Below are 20,942 nucleotides of genomic sequence, written 5' to 3'. Positions count from 1 at the left end.
CTCACTTGCATGAATTTCTACTGCAGTGATACTCCTGTCCAAAATGACTACTTAGTTACTCATAGTACTGTTTGCTGCCTAAAGACTGGAAACAACCTGAACATCCATCAATAATAAACAGGTTAGGGCCTCCCTGGTGGTGCAGGGATTAAAGACAGTGCTATGAAGCTATCGCCAGCCACTGCAGCACAAGTTCAAGCCCAGCCAGCCAGGGAGTTACCCACATGGCGCAGCAGACCTCTCCTGACTGGCCTGCTGCTCCCCTCAGCAATATATTTTAGTAGATCTGCCTGTCCTGCTCCCCACTTTCTCTGGTGAATCCTCTCACCCCCCACACCTCTGGCTTACACCCCAGTTCTTGTATGCATAAATAAATAAATCTTTTTTAAAAAAAGAAACAGGCTTTCGGCTTTCGGCTCAGAGGAGGCCAGGGTGCAACTTTCTTTGGTCGTCCTGAATCCAGATTCATCTGACACCAGCCGCCTCCACCATGCCAGCTAAGTTCGATCCCAACGAAGTCAAAGTCGTATACCTACGGTGCACCGGTAGGGAAGTCGGTGGCACGTCTGCCCTGACCCCCAAGATTGGACCCCTGGGTCTGTCTCCAAAAAATGTTGGTGATAACATTACCAAGGCAACTGGTGATTGGAAGGGGCTGAGTAACAGTGAAACTCACCATTCAAAACAGACAGGCCCAGATTGAGGTGGTACCTTCAGCCTCTGCCCTCATCATCAAAGCTCTCAAGGAACCACCGGGGGACAGGAAGAAGCAGAAGAACATTAAGCACAGTGGGAATATCACGTTCGACGAGATTGTCAGTATAGCCCGGCATTTGCGGCACCGGTCTTTAGCTAGAGAACTCTCTGGCATCATTAAAGAGATCCTCGGTACCGCCCAGTCCGTGGGCTGCAACGTTGATAGCCGCCACCCTCATGACATCATTGATGACATCAACAGCGGCACAGTGGAGTGCCCTGCCAGTTAAGGAAAATCACAATAAAGGATCATTTGACAGTGAAAAAAAAAAAAAGAAACGGGTTCAATTTGTAATGCATTCTGCAAACTCTAAACAAACAAGTTTCGTCTTTGTAAAATATTTAATATAGAACAGTCCTCAAGATGTATTTCTAGTGAGAAAAACAAAGTGCTGAGCATGTATATAATGTGTCCCCATTTTTTTTGGAAAGAAGAATAGTGGAGTCAGGAGAAAAATAGATATATACATCTTCCTCTGAGTATTTATATAGACTATCTCTGGAGAGATGCTATGGAAACAGATAACATCAATTGCTTCTTTTTTTTTTATTTATAAATTTTATTTTTATATTCCCCATACAATTGCGACCCCCTTATTTTGACCCCAATCCCTCCCCGCCCCGCCCCCCACCCCCCAGAGAGTGTCTCTGGTTCATAGTTGTTTGTTGATTTTGATATTTTCTTTCTTATAGTTATTCTTTTTCCTGGTCCCTTATTTAAGTTTTCTAGATCCCTGCTATGAGTGAGACCATCCGGTATTTTTCTTTTTCTTTCTGGCTTATTTCGCTGAGCATGATCCCTTCCAGCGCCATCCATGTTGCTGCAAATTGCATGTGTTTATCTTTTTTGAATGCTGAGTAATATTCCATGGTATATATGTACCACATCTTCTTGATCCAGTCATCTATTTTTGGGCATTTGGGTTGTTTCCAAAGCTTAGCTAATCAATTGCTTCTTGAGAAGGAAGTTAAGTGGCTAGAGGGCTCAGTTTGAGGAAGTGGTGATGAGATGGGGAGTGACTTAACTGTAAAATTTAAACCAGGCATATGTATTTATTATTCACCCCCAAAATTAAGTATTTTCAATAGGTTAAGAAGAGAAAGTTGAAAATATCTTCTATGATGTATGAAAAATAAAGATGGGCAATTTTGAGAGACAGAAGACTAATCTAAAAGAGCCATTAGGATACCCAGAAAAACAGTACAGAGAAATGGAGGAGAGTTATCAAAACAATGATAGAAGAAAATTTCCCAAAACTGAAGAAGAAAAGGGTCTTACTGTTAATTTTTTACATTGACTCAGTAACTTTCTACATTAGTCCTAGTTTTACCCTCTGAAAATATTAACAAATGTGCTATCTCTTCTGTGTGTTAACTATTAAAATATTTGAAGACAACTTACACCTCTCCAATCTTCTATTCCTTTTCAGACTAAATATTCCTAGTCCTCCCATCAGATTTTAAAAATTTTATATAAAGCTTTAGTGAGGGGCCTCCCTGGTGGTGCAGGGGCTAAAAACACAGCGCTATCAAGCTATCACCAGCCACTGCAATATGAGTTCAATCCTGGCACAGGGGGCTAACCCACATGGCACAGCAGACCTCTCCTGTCTCATCCACCCACTGTTCCCCTCAGCAGTGTATTTCAGTAGATCTGCCTGTTCTGCTCCCTACTATGTCTCTGGGGAATCCTCTCACCGCACCCCCCCCCTTACCTCTGGCCTACACCCTAGTTCTTCTGTGTATACATAAATCTTTAAAAAAATCAAAAGCTTTGGTAAATGCATGTAGAAGTAGGCCCACTGACACTAAAGGTGGATATATGTTATTGAAGTATTTCTGGAATGCAGGTTAGTCATATTGATGAGCCAGCAGTTCTGCTTTTAGGGCATCATTCTGAAGAATCGGTAATGTATATGCAAAAAGATGTGCACACAAGAATGTTCATTGCAGGGCCTCCCTGGTGGCTCAGGGGGGTAAATCTCAGCACTATCAAGCTATTGGCAGCCACTGCAGCATGAGTTCGATCCCTAGCCAGGGAGCTACACACATGGCACAGCAGACCTCTCTTGTCATGCCTGCTGCTTCCCTCAATTAGAGTATTTCAGTAGATTTGCCTGTTCTGTTCCCTATTCTGTCTCTGGTGAATCCTCTCACTACCCCACACCTCTGGCCTACACCCCAGTTCTTGTATGCATAAATAAATCTTAAAAAAAAAAAAGAATGTTCCTTGCAGTATTACCTATAATTGGAAACCATCTAAATGTCCATCTAAAGAGGACTGGTCAAATAAATCATGGAACAATCCTTCTGTTGGAGCACTAGTTAGTTCTTAAAAAATGAACCTGTCTACATCAACATGGAAACATTTGTATCTTTGTATGATAATTAAATAAATTGGACAAATTTTAGAACAAAATTTGCAGTGGGATCCCATTTTTATAGAAAGCTGTACAATACATGCATGAAATGCCTTGAAAGAGGGACTGGAAAGCTACGTACTGGACTTGACAATGGTTACCTATGCAGGGCACTGTGGATAGGCATAAAGTAGCTCGGGACTTTATTATGCTCTGTGTAGTTTTATTTTACTCTCACATATATGAACTACTTGTGTAATAAATACTTTTCAATTTATTTTAAAAGATGTTTTTCCTTTCACCCATATTTTATGATTTTGAATCCCTTAAAATTTGGCTGCTTTGGGCCTCCCCGGTGGCGCAGCGGTTGAGCGCTGGGTTGCGAAGCTGGCGAAGCTGCCCGCAGCATCTGCGGCGCTGGTTCGATCCCCCGGCTGCACCCCGGCCACCGGAGGAGGGTCCCACATGGCGTGCAGACCTCTCCTGCCGCCCGCTGCTCCCCTCAGCAGTGTACTTCGGTCCTTCTGCCTGTTCTGCTCCCTGCTCTGGCTCTGGTGAATTCTCTCACCCTCCCGTGCTTCTGACTGTACCCAGTGCATGTATAAACAAAAACAAACAAACAAATAAATAAATAAATAAATAAGCATGCCTCTATTTAAAAAAAAAAAAAATTTGGCTGCTTCTCTGGATATTATTCTGACTTGTCTTAAAATGGGGAATCCCTGTTATTAGCCAATATCTGGGTACTGTATGTCTGCCGTGTAGTGTAGGTTGACATTAACTTTATCGAAACATTGGTTTATATAAGTTTATGACCGGCTAAAAGCCCTCTACCCTTACACATGAACAGTTAAGCCTGGTATTTTTCATCTTATTCCCCAAAAGCACACAATAAAATCATTTATTCTTTGTTATCATTTAAAGCTACAACTTCTGCCCAAAAGTTGTATAAGGTATTATTTCATTTATAAGCCAGAGACACACTGTGGGGGGTGGGGGGTGGAGGGCGGGGAGAGGAAGAATTAAAGTCAAAATAAGGGGGGGTGCAATTGTATGGTGACTATAACCAAAATGAAAATGCATACATTGTGCAAAAATGAAAAATGATGTAAGAATTATATAAAATAAAATATTTAAAAAGGTATTATTTTGTGTAATTCAAGATTCTGTGTCTCACCTTTTTCATGCAGAACTAACTTAACATCACTTTTTTTCTTTTTAAAATTTAATTATATGTATAAAACCTGAACGTCTTGCAAAAAATTACTGTTCTTAATTTAATATGATATATAATTTTCCTTCTATTCATTTTTGTACATATAAGTACTTATAAAATATATACTATTGGGTTATTTGGGGTGGGGTGGGAAGTATATTTACTAAGTAGCATTCTCCTTTTCATTTCACAATATCAGCAAGTTTAAGAATGAGGAAGCAGGGCCCTCCCTGGTAGTACAAGGGGTTAGTAAGACGCAACCTATGAAGCTATCTGCAGCCACTGCAGCACAAGTTCGATCCCCAGCCAGGGAGCTACCCACATGGCACAGCAGACCTCTCCTGACTTGCCCACTGCTTCCCTCATCAGTGTATTTCACTCAGTCTGCCTGTTCTGGTCCCCATTCTGTCTCTGGTGAATCCTCTCCCCGTACTCTGGCCTGTACCCCAGTTCTTGTATGCATAAATAAATAAATCTTAAAAAAAAAAAAAGAATGAGGGAAGCAGTATGCAAGCATGTATTTCATTTAATCTTTGCGGCAATCCCATTAGGTAGTTCTTCTTATCTCCATTTTGCATATGAGGAAACTGAGGCACAGAGATTGCTTCATAGTGGGTATGGATTGCTTAAGGTCACACAGCTAGTAGGTGATAAAGGTGGGATTTGAATATATATAATCTCATTCAAGCACCTATGCTCTTAATCATTGTTATATTGACTTGATTCTAGATGGAGAATCAGTTCAGTTTAAATAACTTGAATACCTGAAATAAGTAGATACAATTTTTTATCAACCTTTTATTTTGAAAAATGACAAATTTATAAAGACTAGTTAAGGAAAATGTATGTAGATTCAACAGTTTTGTTTCATTTATTCACGTTAAGAGGCTCTTTTTTGAAAAAAGCAAATGGCAGAAATCATGACACTTTATAGAACAGTCTTCTAAATAGCATGACACTCCTTATAGAACAGCCTTCTAAATCCATTTTCACACAAGAAGTACAGTTTTAATAATCTTCAGTTTGTTTTAGAAAAGTGAAATTTCCTATTAGATAACTGAAATTTTACTGCTAAAAAAAAAAACCCTTATCAAAATCTGTTTGTTTTTCCTTTTCAGAAGTCATATTCCATGCCTATTAGCATTGAATTCCAGCGGAGATATGCAACCATTGTCCTAGAACTTGAACAGCTGAACAAGGACTTAAACAAAGTTTTACATAAAGTTCAACAGTACTGCTATGAGGTAATTTGCGTGAATTTCCCTCTGGGGACTTTGCCTCCACTCTTTTGATTTGAAGCTTAATATTGTGACCTTCATTTTTTAGAAAATATGACCTAGCTAATATCTTTATAAGGTTCTTTAGTAGAACCTCATTTTATATATTCTTACAGCATCAGTGTCAAAGAGAGATTTATACAGTGAGATATCAAGTGTTGAATTTTTCGTTTGAATTACAAATGATGTAGCATTCCAGAAAAAAAAATTACTCTTAACTCTTTTTCCCCAGAGACTATATTGTGGTTTCTTCTTATTCTTTTTTAAATGTATGTGCTTTTTCTCACAAAATTATGATTATGCTGTATATAACCAGTTTTGTTTCCTCTTTCTTAAAGCTTTACAGGAGAATTATGCAAGCTTGAACTTCAAACACATAGATCATAGGGTGCTTTGTGTACCTGTAGATTGTTATCATTATTGTGATATACATTAGTTATAAATGTAAATGTGATTCAACAGTTTCAACTAAAATTTGAGTTTCTTTCTAGAAGGTAAGGGTTTAAGTGAGATTAAGTTAGAATGTTTCCAGGGGCCTCGCTGGTGGTGCAGGGGTTAAAGACAGCGCTATCAAGCTATCACCAGCCACTGTAGCAGTTCTATCCCCACCAGGCAGGGAGTAACGCATATGGCACAGCAGACTTCTCCTACCTTGCCTGCTGCTCCCCACAGCAGTGTATTAAAGTAGCTCTGCCTATTCTGCTCCCCACTCTGTCTTTGGTGAATCCTTTCACACACACACACACCCCCCCCACCTCTGGCTTACAGCCCAGTTCTTGTATGAATGAATAATCTTTTTTTTTAAAAAAGAATATTTCCACATAGGCATTCTTCAAAGGCTTTATGTTTCCTATAAAGCCACCTCTATTTGTGACAGTTAGCTTTTTATGAGACTAGTCCCATAGATAAGTGCCAAAGATCTTCCATAAATGATGTTTTCTTTTTTTTTTTTAAAGATTTATTTTATTTATACAAGAACCGGGATACAGGCCAGATGCGCGGGAGGGTGAGAGGATTCACCAGAGACAGAGCAAGGAACAGAACAGGCAGACTGACAAAATACACTGCTGAGGGGAGCAGCGGGCGAGACAGGAGAGGTCTGCTCGCCATGTGGGTTGCTCCAAGGCCAGCAGGGATCAAACCGGCACTGCAGAGGCTGCGGACAGCTTCACAGCGCTGCGCTCAATTGCCTGTGCCACCTGGGAGGCCCCCATAAATGATGTTTTCAATTCACTTGAATTGAAACTGAGAGGAACAAACTTGGTTACCTATAACTAAACTCTGACTGTAGTTTGATCATTCCTCTAGTTATCCATTATCATTTATTTTTGTATTCCTGGTAGTTGTCACTTACTTACATAGCGGTGTATGTTATCCTAGCAAATAGATTCCTCTATGTAGACTAGCAACTGTCCATGAGAGGTACAAACCAAGCAGTCCAAGATGATGCATAACTAAGCTATGGATACATGCAGAAGTGGGCTGCTCATCAATCTTTTTTTTTTAAGATTTATTTATTTATTTATACAAGCACTGGGTACAGTCAGAGGCACGGGAGGGTGAGAGAATTCACCAGAGCCAGAGCGGAGAGTAGAACAAGCAGAGAGACGAAGTACACTGCTGAGGGGAGCAGTGGGCAGCAGGAGAGGTCTGCGCGCCATGTGGGACCCTTGCCCAGAGGCCAGAGATCGAACCGGTGCTACAGAGGCTGAGGGCAGCTTCACTACCCAGCGCTCAACCGCTGCGCCACCAGGGAGGCCCTCATCAATCTTATTGATATAATTTCACATTTACGTACATATAGGCCACTATGATAGGCTCATTTCCTAATGAAGTTAAGTAGTTTAGCTGTTAACAAAACTTTTGTGGAAATGAATAATTGATTTCAAACCATGAACATATCAGAGAATCTATGACTAAGGTATTCTACTCCTAGGTATATACCAAATAGATATGTGAATGTGTATTTGCCAAAAGACACATAATAAAATGTTCATAAGATCACTGTTGATTACAGCCCCAAATTAGCAATTAACCAAATACCCATTAATACCAGAATGCATCAATAAACACTCATATAATTGTATGGTGGAATACTACTCAGCAATGGGAATGAATTCGATTATATGCAATACCATGGATGATCTCACACATACAGTGTTGAACAGATAAAGTCAGGCACAAAAGAATATATAATGCATCATCCCATTTATATAAAACTCAAAAGCCAGCAAAAGCTAATCTATGATACTTGCAGTAGGATGGTGGTTACCCACAGAGTATTACATTGGAAGGAGGATCCCTTGAAAGACTGGTAATGTTGTTTCTTAATCTAGACACTGATTTCTCTGGCATGTTTGATTTGTGAAAATATTTTGATACATATACTTTACGATTTTTATGCTTTTCTGTATTTATTAAATTCAACTATTTTTTTAAGTTTTGTAATATTATAATTGTAAAATATTAGAAAAAATTTAAATGCTCATACACAGAATTAGCTAAATAACTTATCATGTAACTACACAGTAGAGTACATGCTGCTGTAAGGATGAACAAGGAAGCTCTTTAAATTACTGATAATGAAGTGATTGATAAGATATATATTAAGTGAAAAAAGTAAATTGCACAAAAATATATATAGTATGTTTCCTTTGGGGCAAACAAAAGTAAGCAGAAATAAAATACACATGTATCTGCTCAATTTTTCAATAATAAAGACAGGAAGGCTAAACTAGATACTTATTTGGGGAACTGTGTAGGGACTAGGGAGGAGAGAAGAATGATATTTCTCAGTGTTTGTTTCCCCAAATACAGGTAAACTCTAAAATGGAATACAAACAGAAAAAACCTAACTGTGTATCACAGGAATAAGCAAACATGGGGGGAGGGTGCAAAAACTCATCCAAATAACGTGGACTGTATACGCATAGTCTAAAGGTGGAGCAAGCGTTAAACTAATATTGAACTCTAGTTATTAGGGCGTTCTCTCATAGTGGTACGGATTAACAATTCTCAAACTGTTTTCTAAGACTGAGCAATGAGTAATGAACTATATTGAAGATAATGGGAACCAGGTGTCTCACTGTTGGAAAAGGGAGTTAGGAAGAAGGAAATCATATGAGTTCATGCTTCATTTTCTTTTTTTATAATATGTGTGTATGGTGCAAGTGTGTGTGTCTACTGAGAAAACCTAGAAGCAATGACAACCTGATAGTAATGAACCTAGCACCCAGATATAAACACTGTTCACCAATAAAAGGAAGCAGGGATCCTTGGAAAATAGACTAGGAGTACAGCAAAGAAAGTCAAAGATGAGAGCCTGGACCATTTTATTGTGCTAGGGAATAAAATGTGCTCCCAAAATTATGGAGACATGTCGGGCCTCCCAGGTGGTACAAAGGGTTAAGCACCGCACTATGAAGCAATCCTCACTATGAAGCAATCCATGAAACTCTGCAACACGAGTTCAATCCCCTGGCCGGCCAGGGAGGTACCCACATGGCACAGCAGACCTCTCCTGACTTGCCTGCTGCTTCCATCAGCAGTGTCCTTCAGTCGATCTGCCTGTTCTGTTCCCCACTCTGTCTCTGGTGAATTTTCTCACCACTACCCCCCTGCCCCTCATCTCTGGCCTGTACCCCAGCTCTTGTATGCATAAATAAATAAATCTTTTTTAAAAAATTATGGAGGGCCTCCCCGGTGGCGCAGTGGTTGAGCGCTGGGCTGCGAAGCTGCCCGCAGCCTCTGCAGTGCCAGTTCGATCCCCAGCCACCGGAGGAGGGTCCCACATGGCGCGCAGACCTCTCCTGCTGCCCGCTGCTCCCCTCAGCATTGTACTTCGTCCGACTGCCTGCTCTGCTCTGCTCCCCACTCTGACTCTGGTGAATTCTCTCACCCTCCCACGCTTCTGACTGTACCCAGTGCTTGTATAAATAAATAAATCTTTAAAAAATAAATTAATTAATTAAAAAAAATTATGGAGATGTGTCAAAAAGGAACCAACTTGATAGGATTCCCACTGGCCAAATCTGGGATAATTAAAGCTTCAGAATAAGTGATATAGTAAGAAATTCTAACCCATGGAACAAAATATTCATGAGACAACAGATTGATAACTGAGTAATTTTTTTAACTAAGTAATTTTTAAGGAGAAATGTCTTATAGTAAAATGCCAACTTATAAATGTAGAAGGAATGATTACAAGTTAAAAAAAATACTGTTGTATTTCAGTCAGTCTGCCTGTTCTGTTCCTCACTCTGTCTCTGGTGAATGCTCTCACCCCCCTGCACCTCTGGTCTGTACCACAATTCTTGCATGCATAAATAAATAAATATTTTTAAAAAAATACTGTTGAATAGCCATCATAGTAACAGTTGGTAAAGGCAAGAATCATTAATAGATGCTAAGACTTCTGGGTAAAAATTTGATAGGAAATAGAATCTTTACATAGCCTCAAGCTATCTCCTCACAAATACTTATTAAAGGTGGAAATCATTTACAGTGGGGAAATCTGGCATACACTAAACTGCCTTAACCAAGTAATGAAAGATAGCAGTACCAGTAATGGGACAGATCAACATCATGTGTCTCCTAATCACGATGCACTAAGATCTCAGGATCATTTTTGTGATATTCCTGCCAAAAAAACAAAACCTCAGTCTAGTCATGAAGAAACAGAAATTCATATTGAGCAATATTACACAAAACAACTGACTGGTATTTTTCAAAAATATCAAGATCATGAATGATGGAGTTGTTCCAGGAAAAAAGAATCTAAAGAGACATCACAACCAATTTTATTTGGGGGGGTGGGGTGGCAGAGGGGAGGTGGTATCTATATGTAGGGCATTATTGGGAAACAGTTGACAAATTTGAATATATATTGCTAGAAAATGGTATTATGTCAGTGTTCAGTTTCCTAATTGTGGTAATTACACTGTGGTTATGAAAGAGAACATCCTTGCACTTAGGAAATAACAAATGGAGTGTTTAGGAGTAAATGTAAAACAAATTAAAAAAACTGATAGAGAAAAAGCTTCTATGGTAAAAGTGAGCATTTTTTTTTTTAATATATGCTAGTTTTGTAAAAATCCAAATATGAAAGAAGGGTCCAAATATAGAGAGATTATCAAGGCCACATGAGTGTATGTCTTATGCTTCAATCATTTGTATTCAGCTTGCTCCGGACCAGGGGCTCCAGCCTGCAGATCAGCCAACAGATATGAGAAGAAGGTGTGAGGAAGAAGCACAGGAAATTGTTCGGCATGCAAATTCCTCAACAGGGCAGCCCTGTGTTGAAAATGAAAATCTGACAGACTTAATCTCCAGGCTTACTGCTATTTTATTACAAATTAAGGTAAATTTCAGAGAAAATATTTTCTTAATTTTGATACTTAAACAAATTATGCTGATTTATTGATAAAAAATTATAATCCATAGATTATATCAGGTATTTTGATCTGTATTTGAACTAGAATTCAATTAAATTTTGAAATATTTTTCCCTTTAGTGTCTTGCAGAAGGAGGAGACCTGAATTCCTTTGAATTCAAATCACTTACGGATTCATTAAATGATATCAAGAGTACAATAGATGCATCTAATATCAGGTAATTCATTAAAAGTACTCTAAAAAATTTTATATTAAATTCATAATGATTTCCAGTACAGGTTTTTAGAATTAAACATATTTGTGAAGTACTCACATAGTTTTTATCTTTTAAATAAATTGTGAGAGAGCTTTTTCAGTTATATCCAGTCTGTTGGCAGAATAGAAATTTCACGTGGACTTTTTATTCAAAAGAATGAGAACACATTTAATATTTAGGTTTAGGTTCAGTGTGGAGATTCAACTTAGAAGTAGTGCTTCCCCAGTTAATTACTACTGAAGGAAGTTATGGCTAATGTAATGGAGATTATGCCTTCTCTGACATCATTACTTAGCTATTACCGAACTAAAATTCAGATCTCCTTTTTAAAAAGCTTGTTTAATTTTGTGAAATAAAGGGTTAACCATGTTCTTCTTTCTTCAGTTGCTTTCAGAATAATGTAGAAATCCATGTTGCACATATTCAGAGTGGCCTGAGCCAGATGGGAAACTTACATGCCTTTGCAGCAAATAACACCAACAGAGACTGAGTAGAAGATTTAATTATTCCAACTGCATAGGACATTGTTTTTGAGAAGTTCTTTTCCTTTATATAGGCTTCCAACACCAAATAACCTAACTGCTGGAAAACAAGAGACATTTAAATCTCCAGATAAGTCATTAATATACTATACTGCTTCTTAAGCCAGCATTGCTAATCAACATTATATTTATTTTTCTTTTTATAATTGAGCTGCAGTAGCATTGCTTATGTCATGTGTTTATTAGCAAGTATTTTAAAACTGAAAATGTCTGAACATAATTTCATGGAAGACGATGCTGACCATTTTTCAGTGTGCATGAGTTTAGTGCAACACATGCAGACAACCACCACAATGGAGAATATGAAGAAACATGAATATGTGTGGCAATGTGGAAATATCATCTAGAAAATTACAGCTCTGGTTGATTTAGTTGATCATCATCTCAGTCTTCAAAACATAACAACCTGAGATATGGGAAGTCATAGTGTTAAGGAAGCCACTGGAATATAGATGGGAAATATGGACTTTACAAGTATATATTACATATATACTTATAATGTGACATGGTTCTATAGATCATTTTATAATAATATTTTAATTTATCATAATTTATAAAAGAAACCTTTGTTGTTTGTCTGTTGAAGAAAATGAAGGAGCAGGAAAAAACCATTACTGCAAAAACACTGTTTCAGCCAGTGAATTTGGCATGTCTTTTCCCATCAATTCAGGACAAAAGTGCTACTGTAATGAGATTTATTTTTAAAAGACTGATAACACACTATTTTCATATTTTTTGTTTATTTGCACAACTTTTGAGCCAGGTTACTGGTTAAAATTCAACAGAACACAATTTATAAAGTAAAAAGATTTTATAATGAAAACAAATATAATAACCAGTGCTGTGAAATGCAGAAAGAAGGCTTTTATTTGGTTATGGGTTTGTTTATGGTTTGCTTGTTTTTTCTTTAAGAAAACCCTGCCTAAAATGTTAATCTTGTAAAAAGTGTATATTTGGAATTTTCTGTTTTATTATAGAATATTATAAAGTCAAAATATAATAAATTGTTTTCAGATTTGGAGTTAAAGTATAGCGGTAGAAGTGGCTTTGATTCTTTCAGATGTCTCATAAAATGAGACTTTTTATATGTTAATGTATCATAAAACTGAAACAAGATTATTTTCCATTTGAAATTTTTGTATAGTTTAAAAATGCTTCCATATTCTTTGTCGGTATTGTGCGACTGCAAGACTTTAGTGCAGAGTTTATATTTAGCTAAACTGTTATGTTAATTAAGAAATGCATAAATCTTTTATTCTTAATATTTGTAATTCTAAATAAATTGATCTATGAAAATTAGTGTTGTCTACATTTTCAATTAATACAACTTAATAAGTATTCCTTCTACTGAAAAATTTTAAAGGGCTTCCCTGGTGGCGCAGGGGTTAAGTCTCAGCACTATCAAGTTATCGCTAGCCACTGTGGCATGAATTTGATCCCAGCCAGGGAGGTAACCCACATGGCACAGCAGACCTCTCCTGCCTTGCCTGCTGCTCCCTCAGCAGTATATTTCAGTAGATCTGCCTATTCTGTTCCCTACTCTGTCTCTGGTGAATCCTCTCACCCCCCACACTCTGGCCTACACCCCAGTTCTTGTGTACATAAATAAATCTTTTTTAAAAAAAAGAAAGAAAAATTTTAAAGAATTGTAATTTCCATGAAGTCATTTTTTAGGGGATCAGTACAGATCAATTACCATGTCATTTTAAATTACAATACCAGCATTATTTTAGAGAGGGTTTTTTTCTAACTCTTGAGTACTCATTGTGGAAAACACTAAATGACTAAGTTACGTAGCTTACTTACTATACACATTTTTTTACATTTTTTTGTTGTTAAATATCTTACCATGTGTCACAATTAAATTATACCTCATTTTTGCAGATATTTAAGTACTATCCATGTCTTTCAGTGTCATCTTGTGTTGACAGCAGGAATTGTACCTTAGGATATATTTGAATTTTCTGTTTAGGGGAAAAGAAATCTCTGTCACATTCAAATTAATCATTGTGGGTCAGCTGCACATAAAGTGATACTGCCACTGCTTAACATAATTTGAATTCTAAGAAAGCTATCAAAGCCATAGTGAGTAAGCATGCAAGCACATCATGTGTTGTATAGATTTATTTCTGAATTACTTTGTTAGTTCCAAAATTCAGATTCACTTACTATTGAGAATCTACCAAAAGATTTGCCTATTAAATTTTTTCTTTTGAATTCATGCATCTTTCTCCATCTTCATTATCACCACTACTGTCAGGCCAGCTGAAATGCTGCATTCATCTCCTGACCTATTTTAAGATGGTACATACGAGGGTGGACTGAGTAAATCAGTCCTACCTTTGAGTCCTGGCCATTATTTCGTAGCTGTGTGACTGTAAGCCACTAATTTTCTTGATCTTTAAAACAATGTGGCAGTAATGAGGGTTAAACATATAATATCTGTAACCCACTTAGCAGTTAGGGTTTACGAATTTGAGAGAGGTGCACAGTGCACAATTTAAAGAAATTAAAAATGTAACCAGATTGAGTATTTGTAGATTTTCTAATTGTTCACTGGGACAAAGATACAAGTACAAAAATACAACTAATAAATTAATTGCAAGATTTAAATCTAATCCTTAGTGGAATGTAAGTTTAAAGTCTATGTCTTTTAGTCTTGTGGATGTATGTGGATCACTCATTTGGTGGAGTCACAAGTCTAGATGCCCAGGAAGCTCTCTGTAATTGTTAGACCTGGTTATCCCACAATAGGCCCTGAACACAATCTTTGGCACATACTAAGCACTTAATAGATAATGTTTATCATCTTGATTTTTGGTTTCAGACAAGTTTCAAGGATTCAGAAGTCAAGTCTTCTAAAGCCTGAACTATGTCCTGGTTGCTTTTACTAGTGGATTTGGGGCCTCTCTGGTGGCACAGGGGTTAAAGACAGTGCTATCAAGCTACCATCAACCACTGTAACACAAGTTCAATCCCCAGCCAGGGAGCTACCCACATGGCACAGCAGACCTCTCCTGTCGTGCCCGCTGCTCCCCTCAGCAGTGTATTTCACTCAATCCACCTGTTCTGCTCCCCACTCTGTCTCTGGTGAATCCTCTCATCCCCCGCACCTCTGGCCTATACCCCAGTTCTTGTATGCATAAATAAATCTTTTTAAAAAATAGTGGATTTGCTAAGTGAAGAAAGCAAGCCACTTGAATAACACCTCTGAAAATTAGGGCTACTTCCATGTATAATCTCTAAGGCATTCAACAAAGCTCAGACTCCTCTAGTAACCAATAAGACATGAGTCCCAGCCCTACCCACAGTTTATCACGAGTTTCCTCCAAGGTAGTTTACAAAGAAACCTCACCCATGGTTTCCTTTGGCCAACAAGGGCTTGAAAACTCTCAAAACAGCACTTTAATTTCTCTCAAATAGTAATTTACATGATTAAAAATAGTAATTTACATGATTCTTTGTATATAAATGGCAAAAGAGAAATCTGAAACCAGAAGACTCATATTACTGAACTTTGAACAAGCCAAAAATAGGCTTTTGTGTTAAATTTCCCAGCACAGTGGCATGTTGATATGATGGCTAGCTACATTTACAGAAACTTTTCTTTTAGAAATGTTTTTCATGACCACACAATATGTCCTGAGCAATCGTAAAGCACTGTGGTAAGTGCTGTCTAAAGGATAAAATTCATTTTAGTAGAAGTACAATGAAACATTTGTGGAAAACATTTAATAATCCACTAAGGTTGTACAGAAGTACAATAACAAGTGCTAAGGGTAACTGAGTGATTGATTGAAATAACAGGTACAAAATCAGGACTAAAAGTTTTAGGCTTCAGAAAGAGGGATCTCAAGTGTTTTTAAAAGAGGCCGGTTCCAGCACTGAAAAGAGTGACTTTGAGGCAGGTGTATTTTGTGGATGGGTGACCTTACAAGGTCTGCCCTGTACGCTATGGGTGTCAGTATCTGAAAGGGTAGCTGAAAGGCCTTTAGAATTTGGTAGCAATTTGAAGCTACTACTGATCTCTAAAAAGTAGTTTTGTTTTTTAAATTGAAAGGCTAGAGGCAGGTAGCTCTTGATATTCTGGACACAGAATCTTTAGAACTGCGAATGACTGTAAAGATGACAGGCCAAATTTTAAAAGTAGTAAATCTTGGTGATAGGATGAGGATTGAAGGAGACAGGCCAGAGTGTTTAAGCTTTCCGGTAAGGTATAAAACTTGAAGGAACCATGAGAAGATGACAACTATCAAACCAAGGGGGAATCTGAGTCAAACTGAGGCGTTCTTGTGAAGAAGATAATGAGGTCTGAAAAACCATTCCAAAAAACATGCACAAAACTGGCAAAAGGAGCATGGATTCGGGCCAAATTGGATGCGTAAACTTGGAGGTACACCGGTAAAAATGAATGCCAGCACACCTGCGGGGGAGGGCCGGATGCCATAGAACAGACTGTGTGGGTAAATGTTCATAGGTGAAGGGAGGAAGCGTCGCAGGTGAGAGATGACTAAAATCATCATCAAGGTTAATATGAATGTGTTCTTAACATGGAAGTCAAAAAGGGCAGGTTTTTAGTGTGTGTCTCCCTGGCTGTCAGTCATGGCTCCTCTGCGCTTATCCTGAATTCTCCCAGAATCCTCAAGAGTTACCAAAGGCAGAAAAAATGTGTTCCTCCCATGAGTCCGGCTTTGAACCAATGTCTTCTGAGAGAAAAGAATAGTTTTCAAAATTCTGACCTTGAGAGCTAGGGTCAGAGATGGCCCCTCCAGCCCTGGTGGGATCAGGCAGGCAATTCACATCTACCTCAAGAGGCAGCTGGGGCTTCAAACATTTTGCTTCAGTTCCATGAGTAGAGTGCTGGAGGAACAGCGCTGGCCTGGATGAAGATTGAAAAGATTTCCCACTCTGACGCCGTGATTTGGCACGTCTGTTTTGGAACCACACCTTGAACAAAGGAGAGAAAAACTGCTTTTGGTTATAGTCCTTATGCTATTATCTCTTTCATAGTTCATAATAAGTTCCACTTGAACATGTCCTGTCTCCCTGCTCCAGAACCTTAAGGTGTCCAGAAAGTACTTGGGCTGATAGTTATCAGTGCCCCTGGCTTTCTTACCATTCTCAGATGCAAAATTGGAATAATGTCTCATTCTATCTAGGTATTACATAGGGATAGGCAATGAAAAATAGAGTCACAGAAATAGATGTTCTTAGAATTTTAGGGGAAGCGCCTACCTGGTGGTGCAAGGGGTTAAGCACCGCACTATGAAGCAATCTGCAGCCTCTGGAGCACGAGTTCAGTCCCTGGCCAGCCAGGAAGCAACCCACATGGCACAGCAGACCTCTCCTGTCTCGCCCGCTGCTCCCCTCAGCAGTGTATTTCAATCAGTCTGCCTGTTCTGTTCCCCACTCTGTCTCTGATAAATCCTCTCACCCCCCCCCCCCCACACACACACCTCTGGCCTACACCCCAGCTCTTGTATGCATAAATAAATCAATCCTTAAAAAAAATTTTTTAGGGGGAAATGCTACTCTGTAAAGATGACACACATTACAATAACCTAGAGAACTGATTTTTGAATGTGTGCTCCCTTGTCAAATTAATCAAGGAGGTATTTTGCTCAATGGATTTTACTTTTGTGATAAATTGCTCTGCTCACTATTTCCTCACAAATCCTGAGGATGTCCTGCTGAGGAAGCCTCTAGTGCCAACTGTTGAAACTGGCAAATGTATCCCACCAGGGGTACAGAAAAACAGGTCCACTCCCACTGTTAAAATGAGGATTCCCACTTAAAATTGAACTTGGAAATGGGCCCAGGTGCCACAGACTAACAGGCAAAAAGAAAGATTCCTTGTTACCACCAAGTTTCAAGATTCTCATCAAAATTTCTTTAGACAGGGCCTCCCTGGTGGCGCAGGGGTTAAAGATACAGCTAACACCAACCACTGCTGCACGAGTTCAAGTTTGGGAGTTCATGCCTGGCCAGGGAGGCGACCCACATGGTGCACCGGACCTCTCCTGTCTCCCTCAGCAGTTCTTTTCAGTTGATCCGCCTATTGTACTCCCCACTCTGTCTCTGGTGAATCCTCTCGCCGCCCGCACACCTCTGGCCTACACCCCAGCTTTTGCATGCATAAATAAATAAATCTTTTTTAAAAGAAAAAAGAAATTGTTTAGACAATTAATGCACTTTGTGATAGATTTTTCAAACTGTGACAAGAAGCACGATATACTTCAGGCTTTACCCCCAAAGGCTACATCCTTTCAAACCAAAACTGCACACCCAATACCTGCCAAGAAAATGGCCTAAGACCCCATGGATCAACTTGCTAAGGCAGCCCTGCCCTCTCTCAGCTACCCTTCTCAGACCAGAAGGAAACTCAACTGCTTCGTCCATCCATGTCTTCCTGGCTAAGGAATAAATGTGAAAATACTTCCCATCACCTTCCTGCTCAGGGTTTAACTTCTGACCATTTCAAAGCACCAGCCACCCTCCTGAGGGGGCCTTATACTCACAAGGAGACAAGTCTTTTAAGCCTCACCATCGCCCCGTGCAGCAGGACTGACAGTCTCCCTATTCTGCAGGGAGGCTCCGGGGAAGCAACGTGCTCAACGTCAGCCAAGCCAGCGGGCCCCGGCGCACAGGGGAAGGACCGGGCTGCGCGGGCCGCTCACCTGGATCCTGGACTCGGGGAGCAGGGTGAGCGCTGCCAGGCGCTCGCGCAGGTGGATGTCTGGGTACATGGTTCGGCGGAAGACGAGCTCCAGCAGCTGCAGCTGCTCCGGGCTGAACGACGTGCGCTTGCGGCGCTGCGACGCCGACGGGGCGGCCGAGCCTTTAGGGGGCGCTGGCGGGCCCAGGCCGGCGTGGGGCGGCGCGGCGGCCTCCGGACCCCTCTCGAGAAAGCCCGCGAAGGCAGCCTGGGCGCCGCAGTCGGGCCCGGGGCCCGGGGGAGGCGAGGGGAGCAGGGCGGCGGCGGGGCTCGGGGACGGCAGGAGCGCCCCGCCGGCGTGGGGGAGTCGGTACGCGGGGAACCCCGCGCTCTCCCCGAACTGGAGCGGGCTGGACTCGGCCGCGGCCATCTCTGCCGACCCCGTGCGCCGCCCGGAGCGCCGCGGACTAGTTATACCGCCCGGGGCTGAGGGGGGGCGCGCGGGGGCGGCGCGATCAAAGGTGGGGGCTCGGGGAGGCCCGTGTCTCTTCGGGGTGCGAGCCCGCCCCCGGCCCCGTCAGACGCCGGTGGGGAATAAACCGCTTCCGCTGACCGTGGGGTGGAGGGAGGGAGGCGTGAACTTGGGCCCCGGGGACCCCCTCCGGCCCCCCCCTTCCCCCCCCCTCCCCGTCCATCCGCCCCGCCGGCCTCGCCACCTCAATCAACATCCCCAAGGGGAGGTTTGCTCGGGGAGGGACACCCGAGGGGCCGAGAGCGTGGGCGGGGTGCGAGCAGATCCCCGGCCTCGGGAGTCGGTCGCCCATCCGGGAGGCCTGTCTGTCTCCCACTTGGCCAGGGCCTTGACTTGCCCGCGTCCTCCCGCGGGCCTCCCAGGTGTTTATGCACCCCCCTGCTACGTGCTAGACCCTGTACCAGGTTGGTCAAACAACCCGGCCGCTGGCCTCTGCGTGCCTCCCTAGCACATTCTGAGTCAGAAGGAGGGTGCAGATAAAGGGACCTCAAAGGGAGGCAGTAAACTCATCCTCAGCAGCAGGGAGAAGTGGGGGAGCGCTAGACCCGTTTGCCTGGAATGCCCCTGTGAACCCAGAGGCTAGTGTACACGCAGAGTGCAAAACGGGCCGCGTTAATAGACACGCCATTTGGCCTTTCTGGCGGTGCCTGCAGCGTTTGAGACTCACCTACTGAAAGGGAGGAGATGAAAGGGGCTGGCTGAGGTTTCTACTCCTCTTTCCTCTGCCCTTGCAGACGACGTCATTAAGGTTCCCATTTTATCCTGATTTGCACTACGGCTATGGTTATGTACCTACTTATCTCCCTAGATTATGAAGTCTTAGCAGAAACCCATTTCTCTCAGTGCTTACTTTATACAACTCCTGAGTGAGTCTACCCAGGGTCTGCTTTGTACATCCCTTATGCCGCGCACTCCATGCTAACATCTGTTGGACCCACTTTCTAGGAAGAGGAACTGTGATCCATTTGGGGAACTGCTCTGCCAAGGGGCAAGTCCTCAGGAGAGGAGACCCTGATTCACCAGGACCATTCCCTGGCACGCAAAGGGCTTCTGTGGGGAGGGTCTGTCAGAGCACAGCCCCCCCCTGCGTCTCTCCATTTAGGTTCTAAAAGACAATCTTAGCTTAGATGTTTTCACTCTGGATGGACTTTCCAGGAGTCAAAGCAGAAAGTGTTCTTGTGCTGCTACTAGGAGGGCTTCTGTGCCTGATTCTGTCCTGGTTGGCGTACAGATGGGGTGTCAGGGCCTTGTGCCAGACTCTGTGCAGCCTGGGAGGCTCGGATAGGCACCCTGATAATACTGCCTACTCCTTCTACCTCTTCCTTATGATTCCTCTCCCTGCCTTCCTTATCACTATGGCCCTGCCATTGGAATTTTCAGGCAGAGGACATGTGGGCATGGAAGGTCTGTCCCTCCATTTTTCCATGCTTATTTATTCTTTCATTCACTCGAAAAGCATCATATGAAGTGTCACTGCCCTGGACAATGCTTTAGTGTATTCCTATGAAGGAAAAACACCCCAAGTCAGCAGATCAGGAAACACCATCTAGACGGAGGCCCAGAAGACTCCAGCATCTCTGTGCAGCTGGCCTCCAGATGTGACTCACATCGTTTCCCTTGCCACCTCAGGAGAGTGAAGCCCTACCCCTCCCCAATCTTGAGGTTATTGTCTCTCAGTCACACTGGGCTCAATAGGTTGCCAGTTGCAGGAAGTGGTGATGCACCAGATCTCTGCAGACAGGTTCCATTGCCGTAGCTCTCAGGATCAGTAGGCCAACCCTGGGAGAAAACCAGAGGTTAGTGGCTGCTGGCTGCTGACCACCAGCTGTGATTTATTTTTTTTTTAAAGTTTTATTTATTTATGCATAGCAGAACTGGGGTACAGGCCAAAAGTGTGGGGGTGAGAGGATTCACCAGAGACAGAGTGGGGAACAGAACAGGCAGGTTGAAATACA

The 20,942-nt window shown here is 41.5% G+C and overlaps 2 protein-coding genes and 1 pseudogene across 6 annotated transcripts in view; 2 read left to right on the top strand and 1 right to left on the bottom strand.

Annotated features, from left to right (window-relative positions):
* LIN9 (lin-9 DREAM MuvB core complex component) overlaps nucleotides 1–11,748 on the top strand; it is a gene marked incomplete at both ends in the record, with an annotated part of 69,469 nt that extends 57,721 nt beyond the window's left edge. For all 4 annotated transcript variants that reach the window (XM_084253363.1, XM_084253362.1, XM_084253361.1 and 1 more), the window contains 4 exons: nucleotides 5,451–5,576; nucleotides 10,789–10,968; nucleotides 11,122–11,219; nucleotides 11,643–11,748. In XM_084253363.1, coding sequence (XP_084109489.1) covers nucleotides 5,451–5,576; nucleotides 10,789–10,968; nucleotides 11,122–11,219; nucleotides 11,643–11,748 — 510 coding nt within the window. The remainder of the gene's footprint in view (nucleotides 1–5,450; nucleotides 5,577–10,788; nucleotides 10,969–11,121; nucleotides 11,220–11,642) is intronic.
* Nucleotides 491–1,223, top strand: LOC311184298 (large ribosomal subunit protein uL11-like; annotated as a pseudogene). Its single transcript has one exon. The product of its transcript is annotated as a large ribosomal subunit protein uL11-like (transcript).
* Nucleotides 11,749–16,441: 4,693 nt separating the features above from the next.
* On the bottom strand, nucleotides 16,442–18,885 carry MIXL1 (Mix paired-like homeobox; the record flags this gene model as incomplete). Its single annotated transcript, XM_084253119.1, has 2 exons — nucleotides 16,442–16,747; nucleotides 18,478–18,885. 2 exons carry the CDS (start codon nucleotides 18,883–18,885, stop codon nucleotides 16,442–16,444), a joined length of 714 nt encoding a protein of 237 aa, XP_084109245.1.
* Between the last annotated feature and the right edge of the window lie 2,057 nt (nucleotides 18,886–20,942).

The sequence above is a fragment of the Talpa europaea genome, assembly GCF_964194135.1.
Source record: "Talpa europaea genome assembly, chromosome: 14".
Lineage (NCBI taxonomy): Eukaryota > Metazoa > Chordata > Mammalia > Eulipotyphla > Talpidae > Talpa > Talpa europaea.
This window is presented reverse-complemented; position numbering and strand designations above follow the sequence as displayed.